Genomic DNA, 27,502 nt, shown 5'->3' on the forward strand with positions numbered 1-27,502 from the left:
TTAGCACAATTAAAACTATCAATGTCACAAGACTTGTATTATGTGTAAATTTTCAATTACTACAATGTACTTTTTTTCTAGTGAAATTTCGCTTGTTGACTATGAACTTTGATTTACAAGCCATTAGTCAAAAGGTGAGGATGTTCTCTCTTTGGAAATGACCATGTGTATTATATTACAATAATTACTTAGCCTATTAAAGGGTTCAAGTTAACCATACATAATTAAATATACTGTATCTTGTCCTATTAAAAAAGTTTAACTTTGTGATATAGAGTATGTATAAATCTGCAGGAGTGCAGAGTAAATCCTGCAGATTCCGAGTGGAAACAGTGAGAGTCCTTATAACTTAGGGCACATTGACAGTGATAGTCCTTATTACCCCACCCACACACAGTAAGATTACTGATTACTTTCCCCCCCTCAGTGATTGACAGTGATAGTCCTTATTACCCCACCCACACACAGTAAGATTACTGATTACTTTGCCCACACACAGTGATTGACAGTGATAGTCCTGATTACTCCACCTACACAAAGTGCTTAAAATTGACCATAATGATTACCCCACTCACACACAGTGATTAACAATGAGGTTCTGATTACCCCACCCACACATAGTGATTGACAATGAGGTGCTGATTACCCAATCCACACATAGTGATTGACTGTTATAGTCTTGATTACCCCACCCATACACAGTGATTGACAGGGAGAGTCCTGATTACCCCACCTACACATAGTGATCGACAATGAGAGACCTGATTACCCCGCCCACACATAGTGATTGACATCAAGTTTTTATTACGCCACCCACACACAGTGATTGACAGTTATAGTCTTGATTACCCCACCCATACACAGTGATTGACAGGGAGAGTCCTGATTACTCCACCTACACAAAGTGATCGACAGTGAGAGACCTGATTACCCCACCCACACAAAGTAATTGACAACAAGGTTTTGATTACCCCACCCACACACAGTGATTGACAGTTATAGTCTTGATTACCCCACCCATACACAGTGATTGACAGTTATAGTCTTGATTACCCCACCCATACACAGTGATTGACAGGGAGAGTCCTGATTACTCCACCTACACAAAGTGATCGACAGTGAGAGACCTGATTACCCCACCCACACAAAGTAATTGACAACAAGGTTTTGATTACCCCACCCACACACAGTGATTGACAGTTATAGTCTTGATTACCCCACCCATACACAGTGATTGACAGTTATAGTCTTGATTACCCCACCCATACACAGTGAGAGTCCTGATTACTCTGCCCCCACACACAGTCAGTGATTGACAGTGTTCTGTGTCCACAATGATTTGAAAACAGCTGTCAATCCCTGTTGTAGGGATAAGTGATCAGTCTCCATCAGTTATATTTGTTTTATGTGTATTTAAATTGTATTTTTTTTTCTTTTTTTCCAGTATCCTTTGATTGAAATAACAGTAAGTATGACAAGTATATGACGGATATATCATATCTAAAACGCATGTATGTGAGCATTTAAGTGTCTACACACTGAAACATTAGTTAAATATTGAAATAGAGCTGCTGCAACCTTAACTTGAGTTTTTTTTAAAGTTTTCAATAGCTTTTGTTGGCCATTATGCATAGTGTTATCAGAGTCGAGTCTGTAACCATACAAGTTCACGGATCATGATATTATGGCCCATTTTTGTACAGAAAAGCTGTAGACATTTTTGGCCGAAATTACAAATTTTGTAAAAAAAATTTTTTTCTGCATATTTGAAGTAGATTTCACCAATTTTAATTCTGCCCTGGTTCATGTTGGTGCATACAGATGGTGTTTTGTTGCGTGGTCTTGGATCCAACAATCAATGGAGAGGGATATGTTCTCATCTGGACCTCTATTGGACATCCACCATAAATATCACTTTATCACTGTTCGAAGAAATCTCAAAATATCCTCCTCTTTCTACAGAACAGTAATGGAAACCGCGTAGCACAGTGGTTGGATGTGTCTACAACTGACGGATTTGCTGATTTTAGCTTCCATCTGGCCAGTGAAGCAGTTATTGGAGGATACAAAATCAACATAGATCAAAAGTGTCATAAAAACTTTCAAGTTTATGAATATGGTAAGTTGATGTGGCTATAGGGTCATAGTCAGCATCCAGAAAAATGACCTAAATGTTGGATGCTACAAATCAAAGAGCCATCTACCTGCCATCTACCTGCCATATACCGGCCATATACCTGCCATATACCTGCCATATAGCTGCCATATACCTGTCATATACCTGCCATATACCTGCCGTATACCGGCCGTATACCGGCCATATACCGGCCATATACCGGCCATATACCTGCCATATACCGGCCATATACCTGCCATATACCGGCCATATACCTGCTATATACCTGCCATATACCTGCCATATACCTGCCATATACTGGCCATATACCTGCCATATACCTGCCATATACCGGCCATATACCTGCCATATACCTGCCATATACCTGCCATATACCGGCCATATACCGGCCATATACCGGCCATATACCTGCCATATAGCTGCCATATACCTGCCGTATACCGGCCATATACTGGCCATATACTGGCCATATACCTGTCATATACCTGCCATATACCGGCCATATACCTGCCATATACCTGCCATATACCTGCCATCTACCGGCCATATACTGGCCATATACCTGCCATATACCTGCCATATACCGGCCATATACCTGCCATGTACCTGCCATATACCTGCCATATACCTGCCATATACCGGCCATATACCGGCCATATACCTGCCATATAGCTGCCATATAGCTGCCATATAGCTGTCATATACCTGCCGTATACCGGCCATATACTGGCCATATACCTGCCATATACCTGCCATATACCTGCTATATACCTGCCATATACCTGCCATCTACCGGCCATATACTGGCCATATACCTGCCATATACCTGCCATATACCGGCCATATACCTGCCATATACCGGCCATATACCGGCCATATACCGGCCATATAGCTGCCATATACCTGCCATATACCGGCCATATACCGGCCATATACCTGCCATATACCGGCCATATACCTGCCATATAGCTGCCATATAGCTGCCATATAGCTGTCATATACCTGCCGTATACCGGCCATATACTGGCCATATACCTGCCATATACCTGCCATATACCTGCCATATACCTGCCATATACCTGCCATATACCTGCCATCTACCGGCCATATACTGGCCATATACCTGCCATATACCTGCCATATACCGGCCATATACCTGCCATATACCGGCCATATACCGGCCATATACCGGCCATATACCTGCCATATAGCTGCCATATACCGGCCATATACCGGCCATATACCGGCCATATACCGGCCATATACCGGCCATATACCTGCCATATAGCTGCCATATACCTGCCATATACCTGCCATATACCGGCCATATACCTGCCATATACCGGCCATATACCTGCCATATAGCTGCCATATAGCTGCCATATAGCTGCCATATAGCTGTCATATACCTGCCGTATACCTGCCGTATACCGGCCATATACTGGCCATATACTGGCCATATACCTGTCATATACCTGCCATATACCGGCCATATACCTGCCATATACCTGCCATATACCTGCCATATACCGGCCATATACCTGCCATATACCTGCCATATACCTGCCATATACCGGCTTCAATTACAGTTATAAATTAACAGTTTGTCCAGAATAGAAAGACCATTATCATTTACCCCATTACAGGACTCTCAATGTACAGTTTTTTTTAGTTTTTTTGGTTTACTAAAAGTTTGGTCCCCCAGACATTAAATTGCCATTAGTCAGGCATGGTCCATTCATTAGCAGGAGGGGGACTCCATTCTCGTGGTTGTTCCAGTGGCCACAACCTTACAAAATTAAGATTGTTTCCCAATTTCATATGAATAGGGGCCAGCACGGTGGCTTAGTGGTTAGCACTACAGCCTTGCAAGTCCTAGGGTCAACATCTGCAAAGAGTTTTTATGTTCTCTCCATGTTTGTGTGGGTTTCCTCCGGATCCTCCGGTTTCCTCCCACACTCCAAAACATACCGGTAGGTTGATTAGATTGTGAGCCCCATTGGGGACAGGGGCCGATTTGGCAAGATCTGTGCAGCGCAGTGTAATCTGTGTGCGCTATGTAAAGAATTATTATTAGTATAATGCCGATGTTCAATCACGGCATGATTAGAATATTACATGATGGTCGGAGAGATTGTAAATATTGACATTTCTATTTCCTTTAGTGCGGAAGAGGTTTGAGTTCAACCTAAAATTACCATCTGATGTAGCTCTGGCAGATGAATCCTTTCACCTAGAAGCTTGTGGCAGGTAAGAAGACCAAACGTGTTACTGCAAAGCTTTTATATCCAAAAAGCTAAATAAACAAACACCAGTAGACACTATTACTTTTTGATATAAATATGTAAAAATTTCCTACTATATATTTTATAAAGACTAAAAAAATCCCCTGCATCGACAAAACAATGGTATCCCCAAATCTGTGTCCTTTAACAATCCTTTATTGCTACTCTCGAAAATGGGTGGATTAGAAACCCCAGGGAATGGGACTTCAAGGGAACTTCACAGTCCCGTTACTGGTAAACCATCTGATACAGCACGTTTCGGCAATGAACTTTAGCTTTCATTAGATTTAACCGATGTTTTACCAATTACATGGTCATCCCAAGAATGTGAAGTTCCTTTCAAAGGGGGAACCTTTGCTGTTGTCCATCATCTATTATCTATATATCTATATCATACACTGAACGAGCAGGTATGCCGATATAAACCACATCTTGGCCACCTGCTTCACATAACTTACATATGATGAATCAAGTTGTTGCACTTCTATGCAACCTGTCAAGGTTAAAGGTGCTAATTTTGGATCACTAAGTTCTCCCAAACAGGTTGCAATTTATTATTATTTGTGCAGTATTATCCTTTCTGTCTCTTACAAATTTTGGATTCCTGTTGAACAGGTAGGATCCTTTCCCAGATACCTTGTTTCCTATGATAGGGCATAACTCGCCGATTGGTTGGGGACTCAGTGATGGGACCCCCACAGATCATAAGACAATGGAGTCCGATATACCCCCGTTGGATGCCTTGTCGCTCCCAGAGATGACCGGAGCATGCGCAAGCCACCTCATCCATCCATATTTGGCAATCTCCTTCAGCTCCATAGAGATGAATGGGGCAGCCTGGCCAAGCGCGACCAACTGCTCCTGTCATCTCAGATCTAGGAGAGCAACAATGGGTCAGACGGGGGTGCATTGGACCCCATCGGACCCTCGTTCTCTTGATCTGTGGGGGTCCCATCAATAAAAAACCCTGATCAGCAAGTTAGGACCTATCCAAAAGTTGAAATTGCCTGTTTTTGCTCCCTCCCCCCCCAATAAAAATCTGAATCAAAATTGATCCAACGCCTGTAAGGTCCCTAAATAGTATAAATTTTTTTTAAAAAGCTCATCAAGCAACAAATGACATGCAGTGCCTTACACTGGAATTTATTTTTAAGTTATTAATTTTATAAAGTTTATTAAAGGGTCATTGGGAGGTCACATGAGCCAACAACTAAATAGAAAATGAATGTGAAAAGAATAATTAAAAAACTGCAATGATGACTGAATTATATACCATATATTAAGCGAAACGGTACTAAAAAATCTTTACTTTTAAAATGTGGAACAACCTCTTTAGTTTGGAAATCTTTAGGTTTCCATTCAAAATTTGCTTTGATTTGCTAACAAACTAAAACTTTCCAAAACTTTCCAAAGTGCTAGACTTATAAATTGGATTCAGAGTTAGTTCAGCGCTTGTTCTTTTGTTTCTCTACAGTTATATTTATGGAAAACCAGTAGAAGGCAAAATTGATCTTTCGTTGTGCAAGGAAACATTTCATTATACGACCTATCATGAAGAAGACCATGACAGCAATGAACCTGCTAAAAAAAATTGTGTAGATATTAAGGGAGAGAAGGTAAGGAAAAGCTGCCAAAAACCTAGTCCTGACCCTTTAACGATTTGGCACTTTTTTGTTTTTGCGTTTTTTTTCTTGGATTTTTCAATGTGCATAGCTTTATGAGGGCTTGTTTTATTATAAAACATTGTACTTTGTAATGACGGTATGTATTATTCCATGCAGTGTACTGGAAAGCAGGAAAAAATTCCAAATGTGTTGAAATTGGTGAAAAAACACATTTGCACCATTTTCTTATGGGCATCATTTTTGCATCTTTCTCTGTGCTCTCCAGATGACACCTCTCGTTTATTTTTTGGGTCGGTACAATCACGGAGATACCAAATTTATACAGGTTTTATAATGTTTTAATACATTTTAAAAATTAAAACCTTCTTTACTAAAAAATTTCCTAATTTCGCCATCTTTTAACTTTTTCATACATTGCTGTGTGAGGTGTCATTTTTTGCGGGACCAGTTGATGTTTTCTTTGCTACCGTTTTGGGGAATGTGTGATGTTTTGATCACTTTTTATTGGACTTTTTCTATGTTGGCGAAAAAGAGGCGTTTGGGACATTTGGGCGCTATTTTCTGTTACAGGGTTCACCACCATAAATTACCGTTATTATATTTTGATAGATTGGGACTTTTGAGAACTAGAAATACCTAACAGGTTAATGATTTTATTTGTTTTGTTAATATCAGTTCTAGGGAAATGATTTGAAGTTTTAAACTATATTTTATTTTTATTTGTTACGGGGGACCCATTAGGAATTTTGCCCAGGGGCCCAGTGAACACTAGTTATGTCACTGCTAAGGCCCATCCATCTGACAGTAGAAAGGCTATTAAAATATAGTACTGTGACAATATGCTAATCAGGCTCTCTCTGGGCTGGAGTAAATAGACTGGCTCCACCCATTTAACGGTAGAGAGACAAAAATAGCGACATTGTTCACTCAAAAATTGTGGGGGATAAGGAGAAAAATAGAGTGGCAGCTATTGAAATGCAAAGAGTAGAAGCTGATGGAGTTGGCAGAAGATCTTCTTTAAAATCTTCAAAATACACTTAGAATATCCGCAGTAATTTCACCCAGAGATCTCATATCTGATGATACTTATCCAGAAGCCTCACTAATTCTTAATGAGTTGATACTTTTATAGAGCACCTAGACGTTCCCGATCTGGGATCCCTTACAAAATCTGAAATAAAACAGTAACATCATATTTCCTGTTGGTTGATCCATTTTAATCTATTCCTCATAGACTGACAGTAAAGGATGTGTCTCCAGAGATATCAAGCTTGCAGATTTCCATTTCGACCCAACAGACCCGAATGAGTATTTAATGATTCGTTCTGAACTGACAGAAGATGGCACAGGTACGTTGTAAGAAGGAACACTGCATCAATGTTGGCAGTTTTAGGCGTCATATATCCGGCCAAAAAATTTGAGGTCGTATATATATCCCCTTTACGTTCGTGTGAATGCAGCCTTACAGGATATTTCATGTGATAATTCAGCAAGGAGATAACTCTTTAGAGAAAGCATAGGGGCTCATTTACTAAGGGTCCGAATCGCACCGGCGGTTTCCAATTTGGGCCGAATTGACCTGGGATTTTGGCGCACGCGATCGGATTTTGGCGCATCGGCGCCAGCTTTCACGCGTCAGAAATGGGGGTTGTGGCCGTTGGACAACCGACGGATTCGAAAAAAAACGTGGAATTTAAAAAAGAATTTGTGTCGCAAGATCAGCACTTATTTGCACCTGGACAAAGAAGGCGAACTCCAGCGGACCTCGGCGCAGCAGCGACACCTGCTGGATATCGGGCACACGACCTTAGTGAATCCCGGCAGACCCGAATCCTTGTTGGAGAACGCGCCGCTGGATCGCGACTGGACCGGGTAAGTAAATGTCCCTCATAGTCTTAAGTCATACGAGACCTAATCAGTCATCTATGAGCTGTCAGTGCGAGTCCAGGGCAAACAGACTGCTAAAGTATAAGGGATGAAAGTACAAAAACACTAAAAAAAAAAAAAATTTTGTTAAATAAAGTATGTTACATTATTAATTAATTACTTATTATCATCTGTACTATTCATTTATGCAACGTTTCTTAAATGTTTAGTTAAAGGCTTATAGGATTCATAATATGGAAACGTAATAAAGTATGTTCTAATTCTTTCCAAATATATGCATCTTTTTTTTTAGGTCATAGTGAAACAGAAACATCGATTTTAGGTATCAAGCAACCACGAAAATATATAGAATTTGTAGAACGTCACCATGTTTATTATAAAGGTTTTCCATTTAAAGGCACGGTAGGTAACAACGTTACAAGTGATGGCACAGATAACTTTATGTGACCCAGTACAACATGTTAAAGGGAATCTGTGGAAAGAACAGGCACAATCGAAAACAAGTAGCTCTGCATTTGGATTCGTTTGCCTAGTGGAGAACTTCCCCTCGGCACAGGCGTGAACTCCCAGCCTGCCACAATTACTATAGTCTTCCCCTAAATACCAGCGGAGACTCTAGCAAAAAAAAGTCTGCCAGTTCAGAACTGATCTACACTTTAGGACTGGTGGAGCTTAAGCCTACATTTACTAAGAGTCTGGAGGCTCTTAGTGAATACGGGTGCACAACCAACAGTGGGGCAAATTTTAAGCCTAAGGCCAGGCTTTCTGCCACTATGTACAGTAAAGTAAAAAAAAAAAAAACGGTTTAAAAAAGCTTTTACATTTTTAAAGAACCTTAATCTTACTTTTTAACTTGTAGAAATAAAACAAAAATGGCAAAACTTTTTAGGCCTCATTCAGGTGGCCATGTGCTTGCCCAGACCAGATCCCTGACAAACACAGGGCCAGGAGGAGGAAGGGTGAGCATTCTTCACCCCTCCTCCCTTCATAGGACACATCCTAAATTTTGCAGCTCTTCCGCCCGTCTCTGTGTCTGTGCGGTGAGTCACCGTGTGTTCATGGCATGGTCACCGGGAGACACTGAAGTCTAAGGGGGTAATAATCTGGTTGTGACCACATCACAGCCCCCATAATATCCGTCTGCATGAGGACCTGTCTAGTAGGGGTGAGCAGACCCACTATGGTTTGGGTTTGCCAGAGTTTGAACCAAACCCGAACACTCACCCAAATCAATGTTAACAGCACTGATCAGCATTCTCACTTATCATCGGGGTTTATTGGAAAGTCCCCTGTACAACATAGCCATTGTGATGAATATGATATGAACATAGCCCCCGAGGCTCTATCATATCATATTTCTCTAGCTCACCTCCACATGTGAGGTCACGTCACATGGTCAAAAAAAGTCAAGATGTGAAGTTTTTTTCTGATGGTATCTACCGGTACTTTTGTAGATCGTCAATTTTTTCTTGTTGGGAAAAATACTAAAGAGATTTGCGGTTTACTCAAACAATGGACATCTAAGTATAAATATGTCATATGAAGAAAGGTACAGTAGTTTTTATTTAACCAAACTTTCCTTTACTTATCCTTAGGTTAAAGTCACTAATGAAAGAAATAAACCAATTGCGAATGAAGCAGTAACCCTATATATACCAATAAATAAGCTGGAAACTGGAGAGGTCGATCATGTAATACGCGTAAATTTGGTGTCTGATTCGAATGGAATTGCAGCGTTTTCACTTGACACTTCCGAGTGGCAACAACATATGGTTGTAAAGGTAAGTTGGATCATTACATCGAGATAAATTGCCTCGTAAGCAAAAGTTTTACAATTTCTAATATACTTTCTGTATTAATTCCTCACAGTTCTCTAGATCTCTGCTTGCTTTCTGTGCTACGTTTACTTTCGCTGGATAGAAATCTGTCCACGGTATTGTGATGGACACATTGGTGCACGAGCCATTATTATCACAAAGAGTAATCAGAGCAGTCGGCTACTAATGGCTTCTGCACCTTCGTGTCCATCACACACCATGGATAGATTTTTAGAATTTAGCAAAAATTCTGGTGCCTTGTTTAATGTGTCATGTGTAGATAGGAAGTCGTTTTGTCCCGCGACATCAGGTTCACTGTAATCGAGTATTCAGATTTGTTTTTTCACTGTATGATAAAACGTTATACATTGGGGCTCATTTACTAAGGGATCGCACTTTAGTCAGAGATTATACCTTTTGCGGGGATTACACAGCTTGGCCAGATATTTAACTAGTGTCTGCGCTGGGATTTTGGTGCACGCATTCAGATTTTGCCACAGCTACGCTGTTTCCATGTGACACAAATTAGGGGGCGGGCTGTCAGACGGATCCGACTGATTCATACTGAGCTCGGGATTTAACTTTCAAATTGTGTTGCAAGCCCAAGCGCTTACATGCACCACTAAAAAATGGTGAACTCTGTCAGACCTGAGCGGGAAGCGACACATGCCGGATATCAGGCGCACAATCTTAGTGAATCGCGGCAGAGAGCATTGTCGTTGGACAATGCATTTTCGGTGAACTCCAGCGGCCGGGTATGTAAATTTGCCCCATTGTTGTTATAAAGGAACCATTGGGGTCCGCTGAGTGCATTTTCATCGGGTTTCCAGATGATTTCCGTTTTGCGCCGCATTTAGCAGGGGATTTTGGCGTACGTGATTGGATTTTGGCGCAATCGCACCGGCTTGCACAGAACACAAATCGGGGGGGGGGGGGGGCTGGCCGTCAGACAACCCGACGGATTCGGACAACGCGTGGGATTTAACATTTAGAACTGTGACGCAAGACACGCACTTACAAGCACCGGGAAGAAGAAGGTGAACTCCAGCGGACCTCGGTGGGGAAGCGACGGATGCAGGAAATCGGGCGCATGATCTTCATGAATCGCGCCGGACTTCATTCGGACCATCCGAATTGGGGATCTCGACAGGACCAGGTAAGTAAATTTGCCCCAATGTGTCATGGATTTTAAGATCTTTCCCTGAAGTGAGTTAAAAACAGTCTGTGTTATCTACGTACGTAATAGAGAATGTAGATACTCCCAAAATGAAGATCAAGACCCCCTACAGCATCTCAGGGAAAAAAAAGTATCACTGGAGAACCTCCAACATCATTGCATTATAGTCATATATAGGAATATATGAATCATTGTACTGTCTCCAGAATTCATGAAGAGTCATTTGTGACTTTTTTCTCAGGTTGGTTTCACCTCTAATGATAAAGGTGAAACTGAAGGTGAAACTGAATTCGAAACTCAAGGTGAAAGTCAAGTTGAGAACCTTACGATTGGCTATCCACAAGATTATACTGAAGACCAGATTTGGCTCTCTGTCTTTTATTCTAAAAGTAAAAGCCGAGTGTCTATAAAGAAAGATTCCGAGGATTTATCCTGCAATTCTGATCTATCGGTGACCGTGAATTATGATATCGAAAAGTCCATCCTTGACCCTGACACAGATCATATCCATTTTTTCTACATTGTAAGTATTACTCTTCATAATTAGATCCCTGATGTGGTGATAGTGGGAAGGATGATTATTATTCCACTCATAGGACAGTGGTGGCGAACCTATGGCACGGGTGCCACAGGTGGCACTCAGAGCCCTCTCTGTGGGCACCCAGGCCATCACCACAGGGGCACCAGAGGAAGCACAAAGAGGCTCCATTGTGAGCATAAGGTAACGAGAGTGGCATATGGGACATCACCAAAGAGGACAAAAGGTATCTTCATGGATTCCCAGACAGCCAAGGACTTGCCGCACCCAGTGCTATCTTAAGGGGGTTGGCAAGAAGTTGAAAAACTTGGCTGCTTTCTTCAGAACACAGCTCCACACCTGACTATGGTTTGTGTCGGTATTGCAACTCTGCTGGATAGAGATGAATAGAGCTGAGTCCCAATAACGGTACAAACCATAGTCAGGTGTGGCACTGTTTTTGGAAGAAATCAGTCAAGTTATGTAACCTCTGGACAAACCCTTTAAAGCAACAGCGCTGGAAGGGGTGGGCAGATCTGCATTATAATTATAGCTCCTGCTCCAGAGATGACAATTCCTTCTGTTCAGGGGAACCTGAATTTGTCCTCATTCTTTCTACTGTATTGATGTCCTCAGGATACTGACCTGATTGAAAGCTATGACATAGAAGGGAGCAATAAGTTTACCACTAGAGATGAGCGAACATGCTCGTCCGAGCTTGATGCTCGGTCGAGCATTAGCGTACTCGAAACTGCTCGTTGCTCGGACGAATACTTCGCCCGCTCGAGAAAATGGCAGCTCCCGCCGTTTTGCTTTTTGGCGGCCAGAAACAGAGCCAATCACAAGCCAGGAGACTCTGCACTCCACCCAGCATGACGTGGTACCCTTACACGTCGATAGCAGTGGTTGGCTGGCCAGATCAGGTGACCCTGGAATAGACTAGCTGCTGCCCGCGCTGCTCGGATCATTCTGTGTCTGGATGCCGCTAGGGAGAGAGCTGCTGCTGGTCAGGGAAAGCGTTAGGGTGTTCTATTAGCTTACTGTTAGGCAGGAGTGATTCTCCAAGAACCCAACAGCCCTTCTTAGGGCTACAATAACGTTCTACTTTTTTTTTTTTTATTTGCATCTAGTACCATTTTGTGAGGAATTAGCAGGGGGACTTGCTACCGTTGTGTTTAGCTCTTAGTGGCACACATATCCACCTCAAACACCAAAGTGGGAAAATTTAGTAGGGGTTTGATTTCAATTAGGCACAGTCTGCCATTAACTTTTTTTTTTACGTTTATTTTGTTTAATAACTCAGTGTCATCTCATCTGGCATAGTAGTGTGCTTTGATACTTGGCTAGAAAATAGCCATAGGAGAATCCAAACAGCTTACTTACGCCTACAGTAGCGTTCTATATATTTGATTTCTGGTTGATCTGCTGGTGGCTGTACTTGCTGCAGTGCATGTACTAGGCAATTCTGAGCAATTTGTAGTGAGACTTGCGACCGCTGTGTTCTGCGCTTAGTGACGCACATATCCATAGCAAAGACCGAAGTGGCAAAATTTAGTAGGGGTTGGATTTCAATTAGGCACTAACTCAGTGTCATCTCATCTGGCATAGTAGTGTGCTTTGATACTTGGCTAGAAAATAGCCATAGGAGAATCCAAACAGCTTACTTACGCCTACAGTAGCGTTCTATATATTTGATTTCTGGTTGATCTGCTGGTGGCTGTACTTGCTGCAGTGCATGTACTAGCCAATTCTGAGCAATTTGTAGTGAGACTTGCGACCGCTGTGTTTTGCGCTTAGTGACGCACATATCCATAGCAAAGACCGAAGTGGGAAAATTTAGTAGGGGTTGGATTTCAATTAGGCACTAACTCAGTGTCATCTCATCTGGCATAGTAGTGTGCTTTGATACTTGGCTAGAAAATAGCCATAGGAGAATCCAAACAGCTTACTTACGCCTACAGTAGCGTTCTATATATTTGATTTCTGGTTGATCTGCTGGTGGCTGTACTTGCTGCAGTGCATGTACTAGCCAATTCTGAGCAATTTGTAGTGAGACTTGCGACCGCTGTGTTTTGCGCTTAGTGACGCACATATCCATAGCAAAGACCGAAGTGGGAAAATTTAGTAGGGGTTGGATTTCAATTAGGCACAGTCTGCCATTTGTCCTTTTTTATTTTACGTTTATTTTGTTTAATAACTCAGTGTCATCTCATCTGGCATAGTAGTGTGCTTTCATACTTGGCTAGAAAATAGCCATAGCAATAGGATAGCATCGTTTGGTTTTAAAAACTCAAAAAAAAACAAAAAACACAAAAAAAAACAAAAAACACAAAAAAAAGTTAAAAAAAAATTAAAGTTATAACTCTCATTTTAAAAATGTTTAACCCGAGGGCTAGGGGTAGAGGACGAGGGCGGGGACGTGGGCGTCCAACTACTGCAGGGGTCAGAGGCCGTGGTCCTGGGCGGGGTGAGACACCACCTGCTTATGAGGGAGCAGGGGAACGCCGCAGAGCTACACTCCCTAGGTTCATGTCTGAAGTTACTGGGACTCGTGGTAGAGCACTGTTGAGGCCAGAACAGTGCGAACAGGTGATGTCGTGGATTGCTGACAATGCTTCGAGCAATTTGTCCACCAGTCAGTCTTCCACGCAGTCCACCCATGTCACCGAAATCGCCACTCCTCCAGCTCCTGCACCTCAGCCTCCTCCCCCCCAGTCTGCCCCCTCCCAGGAAAATTTGGCATTTGAACCGGCATACTCTGAGGAACTGTTTTCTGGACCCTTCCCACAGTCACAAACCACTTGTCCGGTTGCTGCTGAGCAATTTTCCGATGCCCAGGTTTTCCACCAGTCACAGTCTGTGGGTGATGATGACCTTCTTGACGTAGTGGAAGTGTGTAAAGAGGTGTCCGACGATGAGGAGACACGGTTGTCAGACAGTGGGGAAGTTGTTGTCAGGGCAGGAAGTCCGAGGGGGGAGCAGACTGAGGGATCGGAGGATGATGAGGTGACAGACCCAAGCTGGGTTGAGAGGCCGGGTGAACACAGTGCTTCTGAGACGGAGGAGAGTCCTCGACCAGAACAGGTTGGAAGAGACAGTGGTGGGGCCAGACGGAGAGGCAGGGCCAGAGCTGGTGCATCAGCGCCAAATGTGTCAACTAATGAAGCTCCCGTGGTGAGGGCTCTTGCGGCGAGGGCTAGATCTTCAGAAGTCTGGAGGTTCTTTAAGGAAACACCGGATGACCGACGGACTGTGGTGTGCAACATTTGCCAAACCAGGCTCAGCAGGGGTTCCACCACTACTAGCTTAACTACCACCAGTATGCGCAGGCATATGAATGCTAAACACCCCACTCAGTGGCAACAAGCCCGTTCACCTCCGGCCGTGCACACCACTGCTCCTTCCCCTGTGTCAGCTGATAGTCAGCCCCCTGCCCAGGACCCTGCCACAAAAACGCCATCGTCGCCTCCACGATCCTCCACAGCATCCACCAGCGTTCAGCTCTCCATACCCCAGACGCTGGAGCGGAAACGCAAATATAGTGCAACCCACCCGCACGCCCAAGCCCTTAATGTGCACATCTCCAGATTGCTTAGCCTGGAGATGCTGCCCTATAGGCTAGTAGAGACCGAGGCCTTTCGCAACCTCATGGCGGCGGCCGCCCCTCGGTATTCGGTCCCCAGCCGCCACTACTTTTCCCGATGTGCCGTCCCAGCCCTGCACCAGCATGTGTCAGACAACATCACCCGTGCCCTGACCAACGCCGTTTCTGACAAGGTCCACCTGACCACGGACACGTGGACGAGTGCTGCCGGGCAGGGCCACTATATATCGCTGACGGCACATTGAGTTAACCCAATGTGCCGTCAGCGATATATAGTGGCCCTGCCCGGCAGCACTCGTCCACGTGTCCGTGGTCAGGTGGACCTTGTCAGAAACGGCGTTGGTCAGGGCACGGGTGATGTTGTCTGACACATGCTGGTGCAGGGCTGGGACGGCACATCGGGAAAAGTAGTGGCGGCTGGGGACCGAATACCGAGCCCCGTGCCCTGACCAACGCCGTTTCTGACAAGGTCCACCTGACCACGGACACGTGGACGAGTGCTGCCGGGCAGGGCCACTATATATCGCTGACGGCACATTGGGTTAACTTGGTGGAGGCTGGGACCGAGTCTGACCCTGGGGCTGGTCATATACTGCCGACGCCGAGGATTGCGGGGCCTACCTCGGTCCAGGTGTTTCAGGCCTACTATGCCTCCTCCTCCTCCCACCCCTCCTCCTCCTCCGAACTACCATCCGTGGGCACGGCGCCATCAGTCGGTAGCTCTAGGCACAGCAGCAGTGCCGTCGCTAAGCGACAGCAGGCGGTGCTCAAACTGCTGAGCCTAGGCGACAAAAGGCACACCGCCCAAGAGCTATTACAGGGCATCACGGCGCAGACTGATCTGTGGCTGGCACCGCTGAACCTGAAGCCAGGCATGGTTGTGTGTGACAACGGCCGTAACCTGGTGGCGGCTCTGCAACTCGGCAGACTGACACATGTGCCATGCCTGGCCCATGTGTTAAATCTGATAGTTCAGCGTTTCCTCAAGACATACCCCAATCTGTCTGATTTGCTCACGAAGGTGCGCCGCATCTGTGCGCATTTCAGGAAGTCCAGCCCAGATGCTGCCACTCTCAGGGCAGCGCAGCGCCGCCTCCAACTGCCCGCTCACCGACTGTTGTGCGACGTGCCCACGAGGTGGAATTCAACACTGACCATGTTATCCAGAGTTTACCAGCAGCGCAGAGCGATTGTAGACTGCCAGATGTCAACTTCCACCAGAAGTGGTAGTCAGGTCAGTCAGCTTCCTCAAGTCTACAATGAGGAGTGGACGTGGATGTCTGATATCTGTCAGGTGCTGAGTAACTTTGAGGAGTCAACACAGATGGTCAGTGGCGATGCCGCCATCATCAGCCTCACCATCCCGCTGCTTGGCCTGTTGAAAAACTCTCTGATCAGCATGAAGTCGGAAGCTTTGCGCTCGTCACAAGAGACGGGGGAAGAAGATTCCCTTGTTGATAGCCAAAGCACCCTCAGGTCTGTTTCTCAGCGCATATCGGAGGAGGTGGAGGTGGAGGAGGATGAGGAGGAAGAGGAGGAGAATGTTGGCGAGACACAAGAGGGGACCATTGTTGAGTTCTTCACTGTTCAGCGTGTATGGGCAGAAGAAGAGGAGTTGGAGGAGTTGGAGGAGGAGGAAATGGACAGTCAGGCCAGTGAGGGGAGTGAATTCTTACGCGTTGGTACTCTGGCGCATATGGCAGATTTCATGCTAGGCTGCCTATCCCGTGACCCTCGCGTTCAAAGAATTTATTCCAGCACCGATTACTGGGTGTTCACTCTCCTGGACCCACGGTACAAGCAAAATCTTTCCACTCTCATCCCTGCAGAGGAAAGGAGTGTGAGAATGCATGAATACCAGCAGGCCCTGGTGCACAAGCTGAAACCGTATTTCCCTTCTGACAGCGCTAGCGGCAGAGTGCGTAGTTCTGCGGGACAAGTAGCGAGGGAGAGTAGGCGAGCAGGCAGCTTGTCCAGCACTGGCAAGGGTACGCTTTACAAGGCTTTTGCCAGCTTTATGTCACCCCAGCAAGACACTGTCACCTGTCCCCAGTCTCGGCAGAGTAGGGCTGATCTTTACAGAAAGATGGTGAGGGAGTACGTAGCTGACCATACCATCGTCCTAAATGATCACACAGCTCCCTACAACTACTGGGTTTCAAAGCTGGACATGTGGCACGAACTGGCGCTGTACGCCTTGGAGGTTCTTGCCTGCCCTGCCGGTAGCGTCTTGTCCGAGCGGGTTTTCAGTGCAGCTGGTGGCATCATCACAGATAAGCGTACACGCCTGTCGACTGACAGCGCTGACAGGCTGACGCTTATTAAAATGAATAAAGGCTGGATTTCTCAGAATTTCCAATCTCCACCAGGTGAAGGAAGCTCAACCTGAATAATTTATCCACTCCTCCTCCTCCTCATTTTCCTCCTTCTCCTCCTCTTTGTACAGTAAAGCAGAGGAAACTGGCTATTTTTTGACAGGGCCCACTGGCTCTTGCTATAGTACTTTATGCATTTAATTTTTCTGGAGGGCCACCTACCCGGTCCTCTGTTTGAAACAATTTTTGTGAGTGCCACATACAGGCACTCAATCTATTCCATTTTTCTGGAGGGCCACCTACCCGGTCCTCTGGTTTGAAAAATTTTTGGGACTGCCACATACAGGCACTCAATCTATTCCATTTTACTGGAGGGCCACCTACCTGCTCCTCTGGTTTGAAAAATTTTTGGGACTGCCACATACAGGCACTCAATCTATTCCATTTTTCTGGAGGGACACCTACCTGCTCCTCTGGTTTGAAAACTTTTTGGGACTGCCACATACAGGCACTCAATCTATTCCATTTTACTGGAGGGCCACCTACCTGCTCCTCTGGTTTGAAACAATTTTGGGACTGCCACATACAGGCACTCAATCTATTCCATTTTTCTGGAGGGACACCTACCTGCTCCTCTGGTTTGAAAACTTTTTGGGACTGCCACATACAGGCACTCAATCTATTCCATTTTACTGGAGGGCCACCTACCTGCTCCTCTGGTTTGAAACATTTTTGGGACTGCCACATACAGGCACTCAATCTATTCCATTTTTCTGGAGGGACACCTACCTGCTCCTCTGGTTTGAAAACTTTTTGGGACTGCCACATACAGGCACTATCCAAATTAAATTGTCTCCATAGCAGCCTCCACACGTTGTCTCCATTGCTACCTCCAAAAGTCGTCCATATAGCTGCCTCCATACATCCTCCCCTTATCAAACGAGGTGTGTCAGGCAGAAATTTGGGTTGTTTTCATGGATTCCACATCAAAGTTGTTAACTTTGTCGCCACCCTGCTGTGTAATCCACAAAATATACTGGCAAACTTTTATCATTTACCAATATTATTTCAGCGCTTCTTGCGCATCTGTTTACATTCCCCTCACCCGCCATATCCTAAACTTATAAGAACGCTACTACACTTGATCTTATACAAAAGGTTCTTAGAAGTGCTGTTTGGGGAGTAGCCTATAGACAGAGGCTTGGATTGGCGAAAGCTCGCCTGGCAGCGGAGCGCCAGCTCCATGCCAAGATCCAACTAACATAGTTTTAACTGCAGCACCTTTAATCTACTACTAGTTCACTGCCTCCATACATGGTCCCCTTATCAAACGAGCTGTGTCAGGCAGAATTTTGGGTTGTTTTCATGGCTTCCATGTTAACTTTGTCGCCACCCTGCTGTGTAATCCACAAAATATACTGGCAAACTTTTATCATGTACCGATATTATTTGAGCGCTTCTTGCTCACCTCCTTTGGTTCCTCTCTGCCACCCATTGGTTTGAAGCCTGAGTCCATTTAGGGTATGTCGCCATGACACTCTCTAGCCTGCTGCCGCTGCCTCTGCATGCCGTCCCCTATAGTGTCAGGGTCAATTATTGGATGTTTTAGATGCTATCTAGCTTCATTCTGTCACTCTGTCATGGCCATGCTGTTGCCCATAATTTTGGCATAATGTTGCGATTATGCAGCCTCAGAGGCATCCATGCATGCTGCCCCTGCTGTTTCCTGTCCATTTCCGTGGTGTTTCCATCCTTTTCTGAGGTTCCCAGGTGTTTGGCCAAGCTTCCCTGTGCAGAGCCTTGGTCCCCTTGAAAAATGCTCGAGTCTCCCATTGACTTCAATGGGGTTCGTTATTCGAGACGAGCACTCGAGCATCGGGAAAAGTTCGTCTCGAATAACGAGTGCCCGAGCATTTTAGTGTTCGCTCATCTCTATTTACCACTTTAATTGCCATGTTGGCACTTTGCGACAAATAAGTGGGTTTTGGTTGTAGTTTGGGCACTCTGTCTATAAAAGGTTCGCCATCACTGTCATAGGACAATAAATCTGATACAGGGTCGGCTCCAGGTTACAGTAGGCCACTGGGCAACAGCGCCTCAGTATGCCCCTTAGGCAGTGAACTCACATGGCGACATTAAAAATTCAGAAACTAAAACAGTCTCCTGATCCCTAAAATATTTCCTAAAAGGAGGAGAGAGAGGAAAGAAGCGCGATACGGGCGCCACATCTGTAAATCCAGATTAGGCAAGACAATATATTCTCTTTGCTTTCAGTGAAATGTTGCTCACCTATTTTGGTTGTACTACTGGTACAACACGAGAAAATATTCCCTAGATTATCATCCCAAACAGCCCCCTCATGGTTATTTTATATAAGCCCCCTCACATCATATAGATTTATTAAATACAGCCCCCCTCACCCCCATGAATTCCTTATGTACAGCCTTATGTGGGCCCCCAGCAGCACTGGGCCCTGGAACTTGCCCAGGTATTCCAAGTGCTGGCGCCAGCCTGATCTGATAGACCCATTGTAAGCCATAGTGATCTTTAAAAAGTCACCACATAGTCTGGTTTCTTGTATTGCTTTATGGACTATTTGGTCTCAATTGGGACACCCGAAAAAGCAGTACAAGAAACCAGACAACGTGGTGATAGATTTGCCCCATTCGATGCATCGGTCTCTAGAGTGATTCAAAATAATTTGTTGAGGTCATAGTCCCTGCACTTGACTTATTATAGGGCAGTCAAATTATATCATCTATCAATTTTTAATAACTGGAAAAGTGACTCTAATTGGGCATGAGTGTTCTTCTATTACTGCCTCAATCCCTTCCAACATTATTCAATACATTCTTGGAAGCCAAAGGCTCCGAAGCTGCCTACATGATTGTCTGAAGGGAATTAAGTGGAGCAAAAAGCTACAAATATCTCTAAATGGTACCACCGATGTTGGACTGGCCCACCAGAGTACCACAAGATCCTCCACTGGGCCCAGTCTCTAACCTTCTATAGGTGCCCGAGATTAGTAAAGTCTATTTCCTAGGGGATGATGAAGTGTGTGTCCCAGAACAATTTTGTCTGGTGGGTTCAAAGAACCCCAGTCCAACATTGAGTACCGCTGAAAGATTCCCCATGTAAAAAGGTATATCCAACAGAATTTAATTACAAAAATGCCCCTTATGAATCAAGATAAAGGACCCCAAGTGAGTTTCCAGTCACCGTATAACCTATGCATAGGATACATACTAATTATAGGTCAACCACTTCAAGGTGAGACCTCTGGGGTATGTCGAGTAAATGAATAGTATATACATATATTGGGGATATTAATATAAATGTGTGCGGACCGGTAGGAGACAGGTCCACTTAAGGTTTCCATACAGAAATAAAGCAGTGCTAATAACAACTTATAATGATTTTCCAATGTTTGCAGATTTTAACCAAAAGTGGAATCTTCACTTACAAGTCACATGAAATAGACATTAAAGACAAAGCAGATACCCCAGGTAAGTACAATGGTCACCTTCCTACTGAAAAACTTTTTTGATGATATTTTGATTACAGATAATGGCAACTGACTTAATTTTATTACATTCATGTCACATTCTCAGAATACATTCTCAGAATTATATATACTATATTATATCCTGGTAATAGAAAAAGCTCTTTAAAGGGAACCTGTCATCAGGGACCTAATTTTCACTAAAGATGGGTTACAGAAGCCTATCACACCTGCATGGCACATCTGCCTTTCTGCTTTCTCTAAGCATTTGCATTACAATATAATTGTGTGTTATAACTTACCTTGCACCCTGACAGAATCCTCTGTGTAGACCCACGGGTTGGGCATTGGTTTGGATGCATTTCAAAAATCAACATGTTGCTGAGATCATGGCCCCCACCTTTGTCATGTACAGCTCTGTGAAGGAGCAGGAGAGGAGGAGCTGTACAGGACAAAGGTGGGGGCTGAGAGCTGAGGAGTCTGCAGCACAGACAAGCGGTCCAATAGCAGTTTTCAAAAATATGTTTAATTACTGTAGATTAGTTTAGCTAATAGATTCACTTGAATCTTACTGTGTGTTCTATAAGGTATCCTATATCGTTAGATTACTTGACAGCAGCACACCCATTTGCTACAGGGCTGTATTATGATAATTTAGGCAACTTCTGAACATTCGCTGTGAAAGCATGATACATGCATCTTATAAATTAATTGATTTACCAGTTTAAATATCTTTTCTTCTTTTTTAGATCTTCATGGTTCTTTCCAGATAAATTTCCATGTTGATCCAGATTGCGTCCCTGAATTCAACTTTTTGGTTTTCACTGTTTTACCCAATGGAGAAATCCTTGCAAGTGCTACAGATTACAATGTCGCACCATGTGTACAGAACAAGGTAACAAGTTTCTCTTGTAGTTGATGGCATAACATTAAGATATATCATTATAATGGACCCTCGGAGTTGAAAGGATCCATTCCTTCTCAATGGAAGGAACAAAGTGGTTTAGCACGATCTCCCCTTTACTGCTCGGAATCAGGAGCGATTCTGTAAAAAGATCTGATCCCTTCCCATTCAACAGGGAGGTGCTTTACAGTATATCTTAAATTAACATATATATACTCGAGTATAAGCCTAGTTTTTCAGCACAAAAAATGTGCTGAAAACCCAAACTCTGCTTATACTCGAGTAAAAAAAATATAGGTTTTACCAGGTTTTTGTGGTAAAATTAGGGGCCTCGGCTTATACTTGGGTCGGCTTATACTCGAGTATATATGGTAGTTTTTCTAACATCTCCATTATTTATGTGAACAGGTGAAACTTAGCTTTTCTGCAGAACAAGTCCGACCTGGAGAAGATGTAAACCTGGAAGTTACGGCAGAAGCCGGATCCTTGTGCTCTGTGCGATCAGTAGATAAAGGATACTTGATTGAAAGACCTCACGATGACATGTCCTTACTTTTAGATGCAGTGAGTTTTAAAACATATCTAAGGTTTTTTATTCCATGAAATTTATTTTTTACCCATCCGGAGGTCAATACTTTATCTGCAATACCAGGAGTTGAACTTAGTCAGTTACGATATGGCTCGTAGAAATCTGTATAAAAAGTCTGTCTGAACGTTGTAGTTTAACCATATCCTTTGAGGTGAGGCTTGACATCAGTGTAAGGCCTTATGTACATGAGTATAATCGGTGGCCATGAGCTAGATGCACAAATACGGCTAGCGAACACGAACACCATTGACTTCTATTGTGCATAGTCAAGCGGACAAATTATAGAGCAGGTCCTATTCCTGCCCTTACTGCATCGCGGCCAACCAGCTTCTTTGAAGATGGGAGGAGCTACCAGCACTTACCTCTCCTATCTCCAACCAGACGAAACAAGCCACAAATTTCCTGCCTGTAATAATTCACAGTAACTGCGGAGAAGTGCTTAAGGAGTTGTGGTTTTGACAACTGCCCCAATTTGCAGAAGTGGATAGTTCTTCTTAAAGCCGTAAACTCTTGCACAGAGATATGACCTTAGGAATATCTTAAAATTAAATGCCTCATAAATCAAAATGAGAAACATTTTTGACAATTTTCACTAGCTATTAGCTATGTGACATGTAATTTGCTAGAACTTTAGAATACCAGGACACAGATAATTGGGGACAAATACAACAAAAAGACCAAAGTATGATGGCCTATTTAAAATATGTTCACTTTACAGTAAAGTTTGGATGAATATTTTACATATTTGGTTTTTCTTGCAGACTAATCTACTGAGATATACTATTCGTAAAGCAACACACACATATCAATCAACAGAACCTGTTGTACATGACTGCCCAGATGATACCTTAGTAGAAGTGGATCACATACCTGATGTCTATAAACTGTTTCGGGTAAGAATAATTGAAAAAAGTAAAATTTAACGTAGCTTATTGTAAGATCAAATATATTCAAAAAATATCTTATTTTTTAGAGGATTAAACTGCCCAGCTTGCATTTTTTTAATAGAACTTTATTCAGGCAATGTCTAACCTTTAGAATCTATTGGTTGCCCATATTACCCATAATCCTTTTGTGGAGAATCAATGGCTATAAGTCTCTGCACGCCTGCAAGGTGGCCTTAATTGGCAAAGTAACTGTAAGGAGAGCTCTTACTCCCTGATTTTAATTCAAGGCTTCAGCTTTTTGAGCATATTCTCAATCATTTTTTGTCCATTTACAAAAGTTAACAAGTACTATACTGTACATTTTTTTGAAAATACTAGTGTAAAATCATTTTAGTATTTGATTACCATGTCTTCAATTAGATTTTGTATCCAGTATAATATGTATTTCCATTTACACCACTGTCTACAAATTCGAAAAATAGTAAGAATAGAAGGAAATCAGTGACTATTGAGAGTAGAAAACGACTAATATAAAGTTTACAAATCTGCAATTTTTCTTCCCAGATGAACAATCTGCAGATAATCACCAACACTGAGATAAAGCCACCAGTGAAATGTGTCAAACCGCACATTTCCGGTCGCTCCTACATCAAAAAGAAAACTAAAGCTGAAGGTACTTTTAGGATCTTAGATTACGTCATGTGTAAAATACAATTTTGGAAAATTTCTTTATGGTTAAAGAGTATTCCAAACTGATCCAAGAGTTTGATACAGCCGAGTATCACACCAACCAAAGGAAAACAAATATTAGTTAAAGGGATATTCCTCCCACAAAGACAAGTTTGTTATATGTACTCAGGAGAACAAAATAACACATTCTCTAATTCACTGTTATTAACAAAAATGCAGCATTTCACAGATAGATTTCACAAGTCCAACCTGTCTCTATCAGTCCTGCTGTACACAATTTTGGTTGCCCCTAGACACGACCCTGTAACTTCTGACTTAGGGTCAGGTGGCCGCCTTCTTGGATTTCTGTGTGACATCATGCAGATGAGATTTCTGTCACTCTCTGCTATGAGCCTGCGGAGTTCAGAGACTCTCACTGATCACTTTCTGTCAGCACATGGTGAGCAGAGAGAGAGGCTGCAAACTACAAGCTACAAGGAGATAAGTGATCCAGGGGAAGGGGGAGGCAGGCACATATCTGTGAGATGTAACAGAGCTAAAAGTGTAAAAGTGTCAGCCTGTATCTATCAGACTATGTGTAATCTCATGCATCTCATCTCTGATCTGTGTCATTTCTCCTTCTATGTGTGTTAGTACAATGTCAGAATCCAGATGAAGGTGCATATACACCTGTCCCCTGATAATGTAACCACAGAACTAGATGGATAATAATGTGTCTGCTTAGAGAGGCCCCGCCCACACCCTGGGATTTTGCACTGAGCAGCCTAGGGTGTGATAAGAGCTAAAACAGCAATAACACTGAGTAACATTGTAAGTAAGGGGTTAAAATGATCTTTATTGTGGCAACATCATTAGGGGATTGAGAATTTTCTTTCGTGTGAAAAACCCCTTTCATTTATTTTTCGCATTGCTCTACTAGCATCAGCCTGATGAAGCACCATTTGTTTTGTGACTATTCTAATTAGTGCTTATGGCCATGTTTCTTTTTAACAAATACTTACCATTTCTAGCCACTGAAAAAAAGACCCGGAAAGATTATACAAGAAGTTACTTCCCAGACAGGTGGCTGTACGACTTAGTTCCTGTTGGGTAAGTAACCTCCATTTCTATACATGAATGATAAATCTTTGAATATATGAATGATATATGAGAGAGATTGCACAGATTTTTACTGATCCACTTTGACTTAATTCCAAACCTAATTCACACTCATATTTCGTTGTGTTCCTTGTTTATCTTACAGCTCAGACGGGCACACTGTAATAAACCGCACCACCCCCCACACAATCACTAAGTGGGTGACGGACGCCTTCTGCTTGGGGAAGACCGGTTTTGGCAGCGTCAGTAACGTTGAGCTCACCACATTCCAACCTTACTTTGTTGACCTGATTGTCCCTTACTCTGTAGTACAAGGAGAGCAATTTAAAGTACAAGCCGTGGTCTTCAGCTACGTGGAGAAATGTATTCTGGTAAGAAAACAGATTTTGTGAATGTTTAACCACTTATTGACTTCCAATGTGCACCATAGTCAGTAAGGGACTTTAAATTTGCCAATTATGCCTTTTATGGAGCTGCTGGAGAAATGGTGTATTTCTGTCCACCCGAAGTAAAAAATATAGTTCATGAATAGGTCAGGATTATCACGAGAGGTTTTTTTTTTTTTTTACTATAGCTTACAGTGCCATCATGTGCATCAAATCTACCAAATTGTGCAAAATGTTAGATTCATTTTGCATATCTATAAGTCTGTTGTGGAATATGTCTATGTTTATTTTCTGTGCTACTCTCCAACTGGAGCAAGTTTGTAACAATTTTTACAACTATCATAGTAAATAAGCAGGGCCGGCTCCAGGTTTAAGTAGGCCCCTGGGTGACAGAGCCTTAGTGGGCCCCTTTTCAGAAAACTCCCATCATGGTGCCACACTGCCTCCCTCCAGTAGCTACACTGTCCCTCCACCCAGTAGCCACACAGTACCTCCCGCCAGTAGCCACACTGCCCCCCATAAGCCACATTGTCCCCCCATAAGCCACATTGTCCCTCACATACCCCACACTGTCACCACACTGTCCTCATAAGCCACACTGTCCTGTCATAAGCAACTCTGTCCCCCCATAAGCCATACTGTGCTCCCATAAGCCACATTGTCCATCCCACGCAGTCACACTGTCCACCCCATAGCCACACTGTCCCCTCATAAGCAACACTGTTCCCCTATAAGCCATACTGTCCTCCCATAAGCCACACTTCCTCCCTCCAACGTAGCCACACTGTCCCCCCATAAACCACACTGCCCCCCCCACCACTCTGGGAAAAAACTCACCTTTCCTTAATCCCCTGAAGCAGCTCCAGCAGTCGTCTTCTTTCTTCAGCATGCGCTCGCTGTACACGGCAGCACTGAAGAATCATGTGTGCCGGCTTCAGAGCGCTGCTTCAGGGGAGCGATGAAAGGCATGGTAGGTCATCATTTGTACCAGTGTCTTAGTGTGACACTAGTACAATTAATGTGGGGGTTGAAAAAAAATTTCGGCTCCGGGGTGGGCCCGTAGAGCACCCTTGGGACCCTGACACTTGCCCAGGTAGGCGGCTTGTTGTGCCTGAGCCATTATATAAGTTTGAAAAAGACATAGATCTTTCAAGTGCAACCTATAAATTAGCAGTAATAAGTGGCCATAAGGGCCTAGCCTTGCTGCTAAGTGGGTCAAACATTTCAATCAACTCTAAAGGCAAACATTCTCCATTATAAGCTCTGTCCGATTAAATGCAGATGGGATTTTCCCAAAAAGTTCTGTATCGTTGTATTTGGAATGGAGGACTAAACACAACAGATTTCAGCGACAACCTTTAGCATAAAACATTCTACATTCTTTGGTAAATGGTTTTGCATCAAAAATTGGTCAACTGTTAGGTATGAAGATTGTTTGATAAAGAATATATGGTCAGATAACTAAAAAGTTTACCCTTACTTAATTTTGTAATTACTCTCAAGTTTGTTATTGACCAATTTCAATAAAGTTTATTGAACACAAAAGTTTACCTTTGCACATGAATAATACATGTATGTTCTTAGCCTTGTGCGTGAATTACACATGGATGTTCTGAAATGTATTTCCTTTTATCACAACAGATTGTCATATCGATATCAGATTCAGATAATCTCATAACGGATAAGGATGAGGAGCAGGCCAGATGCGTCTGTGAGGGACATTCTCACACTTTCTCCTGGGATGTTTCTGCCCTAAATCCAAGTACTGCAAATTTTCATTATTTTAAATATTTGATTATTGGATAACAGTATTCAGTGATTGGACATTACATTTTTGTCACTTACGATAGTCTTAATGGTCAATTGGCTGCACTAATTGTGCTATAAAAAGATTGTGATCGTTATTTTTACATCGTTAGTGTCAACACTGGAATGTAAATGAAAGATCTTCTGTCAGTTCTCCCTTCACATATTAACAAAACACTTGCCCTCCTATAGGGTCTATGGGGTTAGTGCCCCAAATCATAACCTTGTCTTTCTCAAGAACGTTAGTACCTTGAATGCACAGAAATTCTTATTCCC

The 27,502-nt window shown here is 43.3% G+C and overlaps 1 protein-coding gene across 1 annotated transcript in view; it reads left to right on the plus strand.

Moving 5' to 3' along the window:
* The window catches only part of LOC140105538 (alpha-2-macroglobulin-like), a 64,214-nt gene that overhangs the window by 8,244 nt on the left and 28,468 nt on the right, over window positions 1–27,502 (plus strand). The window contains exons 4-20 of the mRNA XM_072129494.1: window positions 82–134; window positions 1,445–1,465; window positions 1,963–2,119; window positions 4,303–4,387; window positions 5,897–6,038; window positions 7,282–7,396; window positions 8,227–8,336; window positions 9,530–9,715; window positions 11,170–11,451; window positions 20,798–20,870; window positions 21,616–21,761; window positions 22,179–22,334; window positions 23,121–23,252; window positions 23,811–23,919; window positions 24,947–25,025; window positions 25,180–25,405; window positions 27,062–27,182. Coding sequence (XP_071985595.1) covers window positions 82–134; window positions 1,445–1,465; window positions 1,963–2,119; window positions 4,303–4,387; window positions 5,897–6,038; window positions 7,282–7,396; window positions 8,227–8,336; window positions 9,530–9,715; window positions 11,170–11,451; window positions 20,798–20,870; window positions 21,616–21,761; window positions 22,179–22,334; window positions 23,121–23,252; window positions 23,811–23,919; window positions 24,947–25,025; window positions 25,180–25,405; window positions 27,062–27,182 — 2,193 coding nt within the window. The remainder of the gene's footprint in view (window positions 1–81; window positions 135–1,444; window positions 1,466–1,962; window positions 2,120–4,302; window positions 4,388–5,896; window positions 6,039–7,281; window positions 7,397–8,226; window positions 8,337–9,529; window positions 9,716–11,169; window positions 11,452–20,797; window positions 20,871–21,615; window positions 21,762–22,178; window positions 22,335–23,120; window positions 23,253–23,810; window positions 23,920–24,946; window positions 25,026–25,179; window positions 25,406–27,061; window positions 27,183–27,502) is intronic.

This window comes from Engystomops pustulosus, chromosome 11 (genome assembly GCF_040894005.1).
Source record: "Engystomops pustulosus chromosome 11, aEngPut4.maternal, whole genome shotgun sequence".
NCBI classification, from domain to species: Eukaryota; Metazoa; Chordata; class Amphibia; order Anura; family Leptodactylidae; genus Engystomops; species Engystomops pustulosus.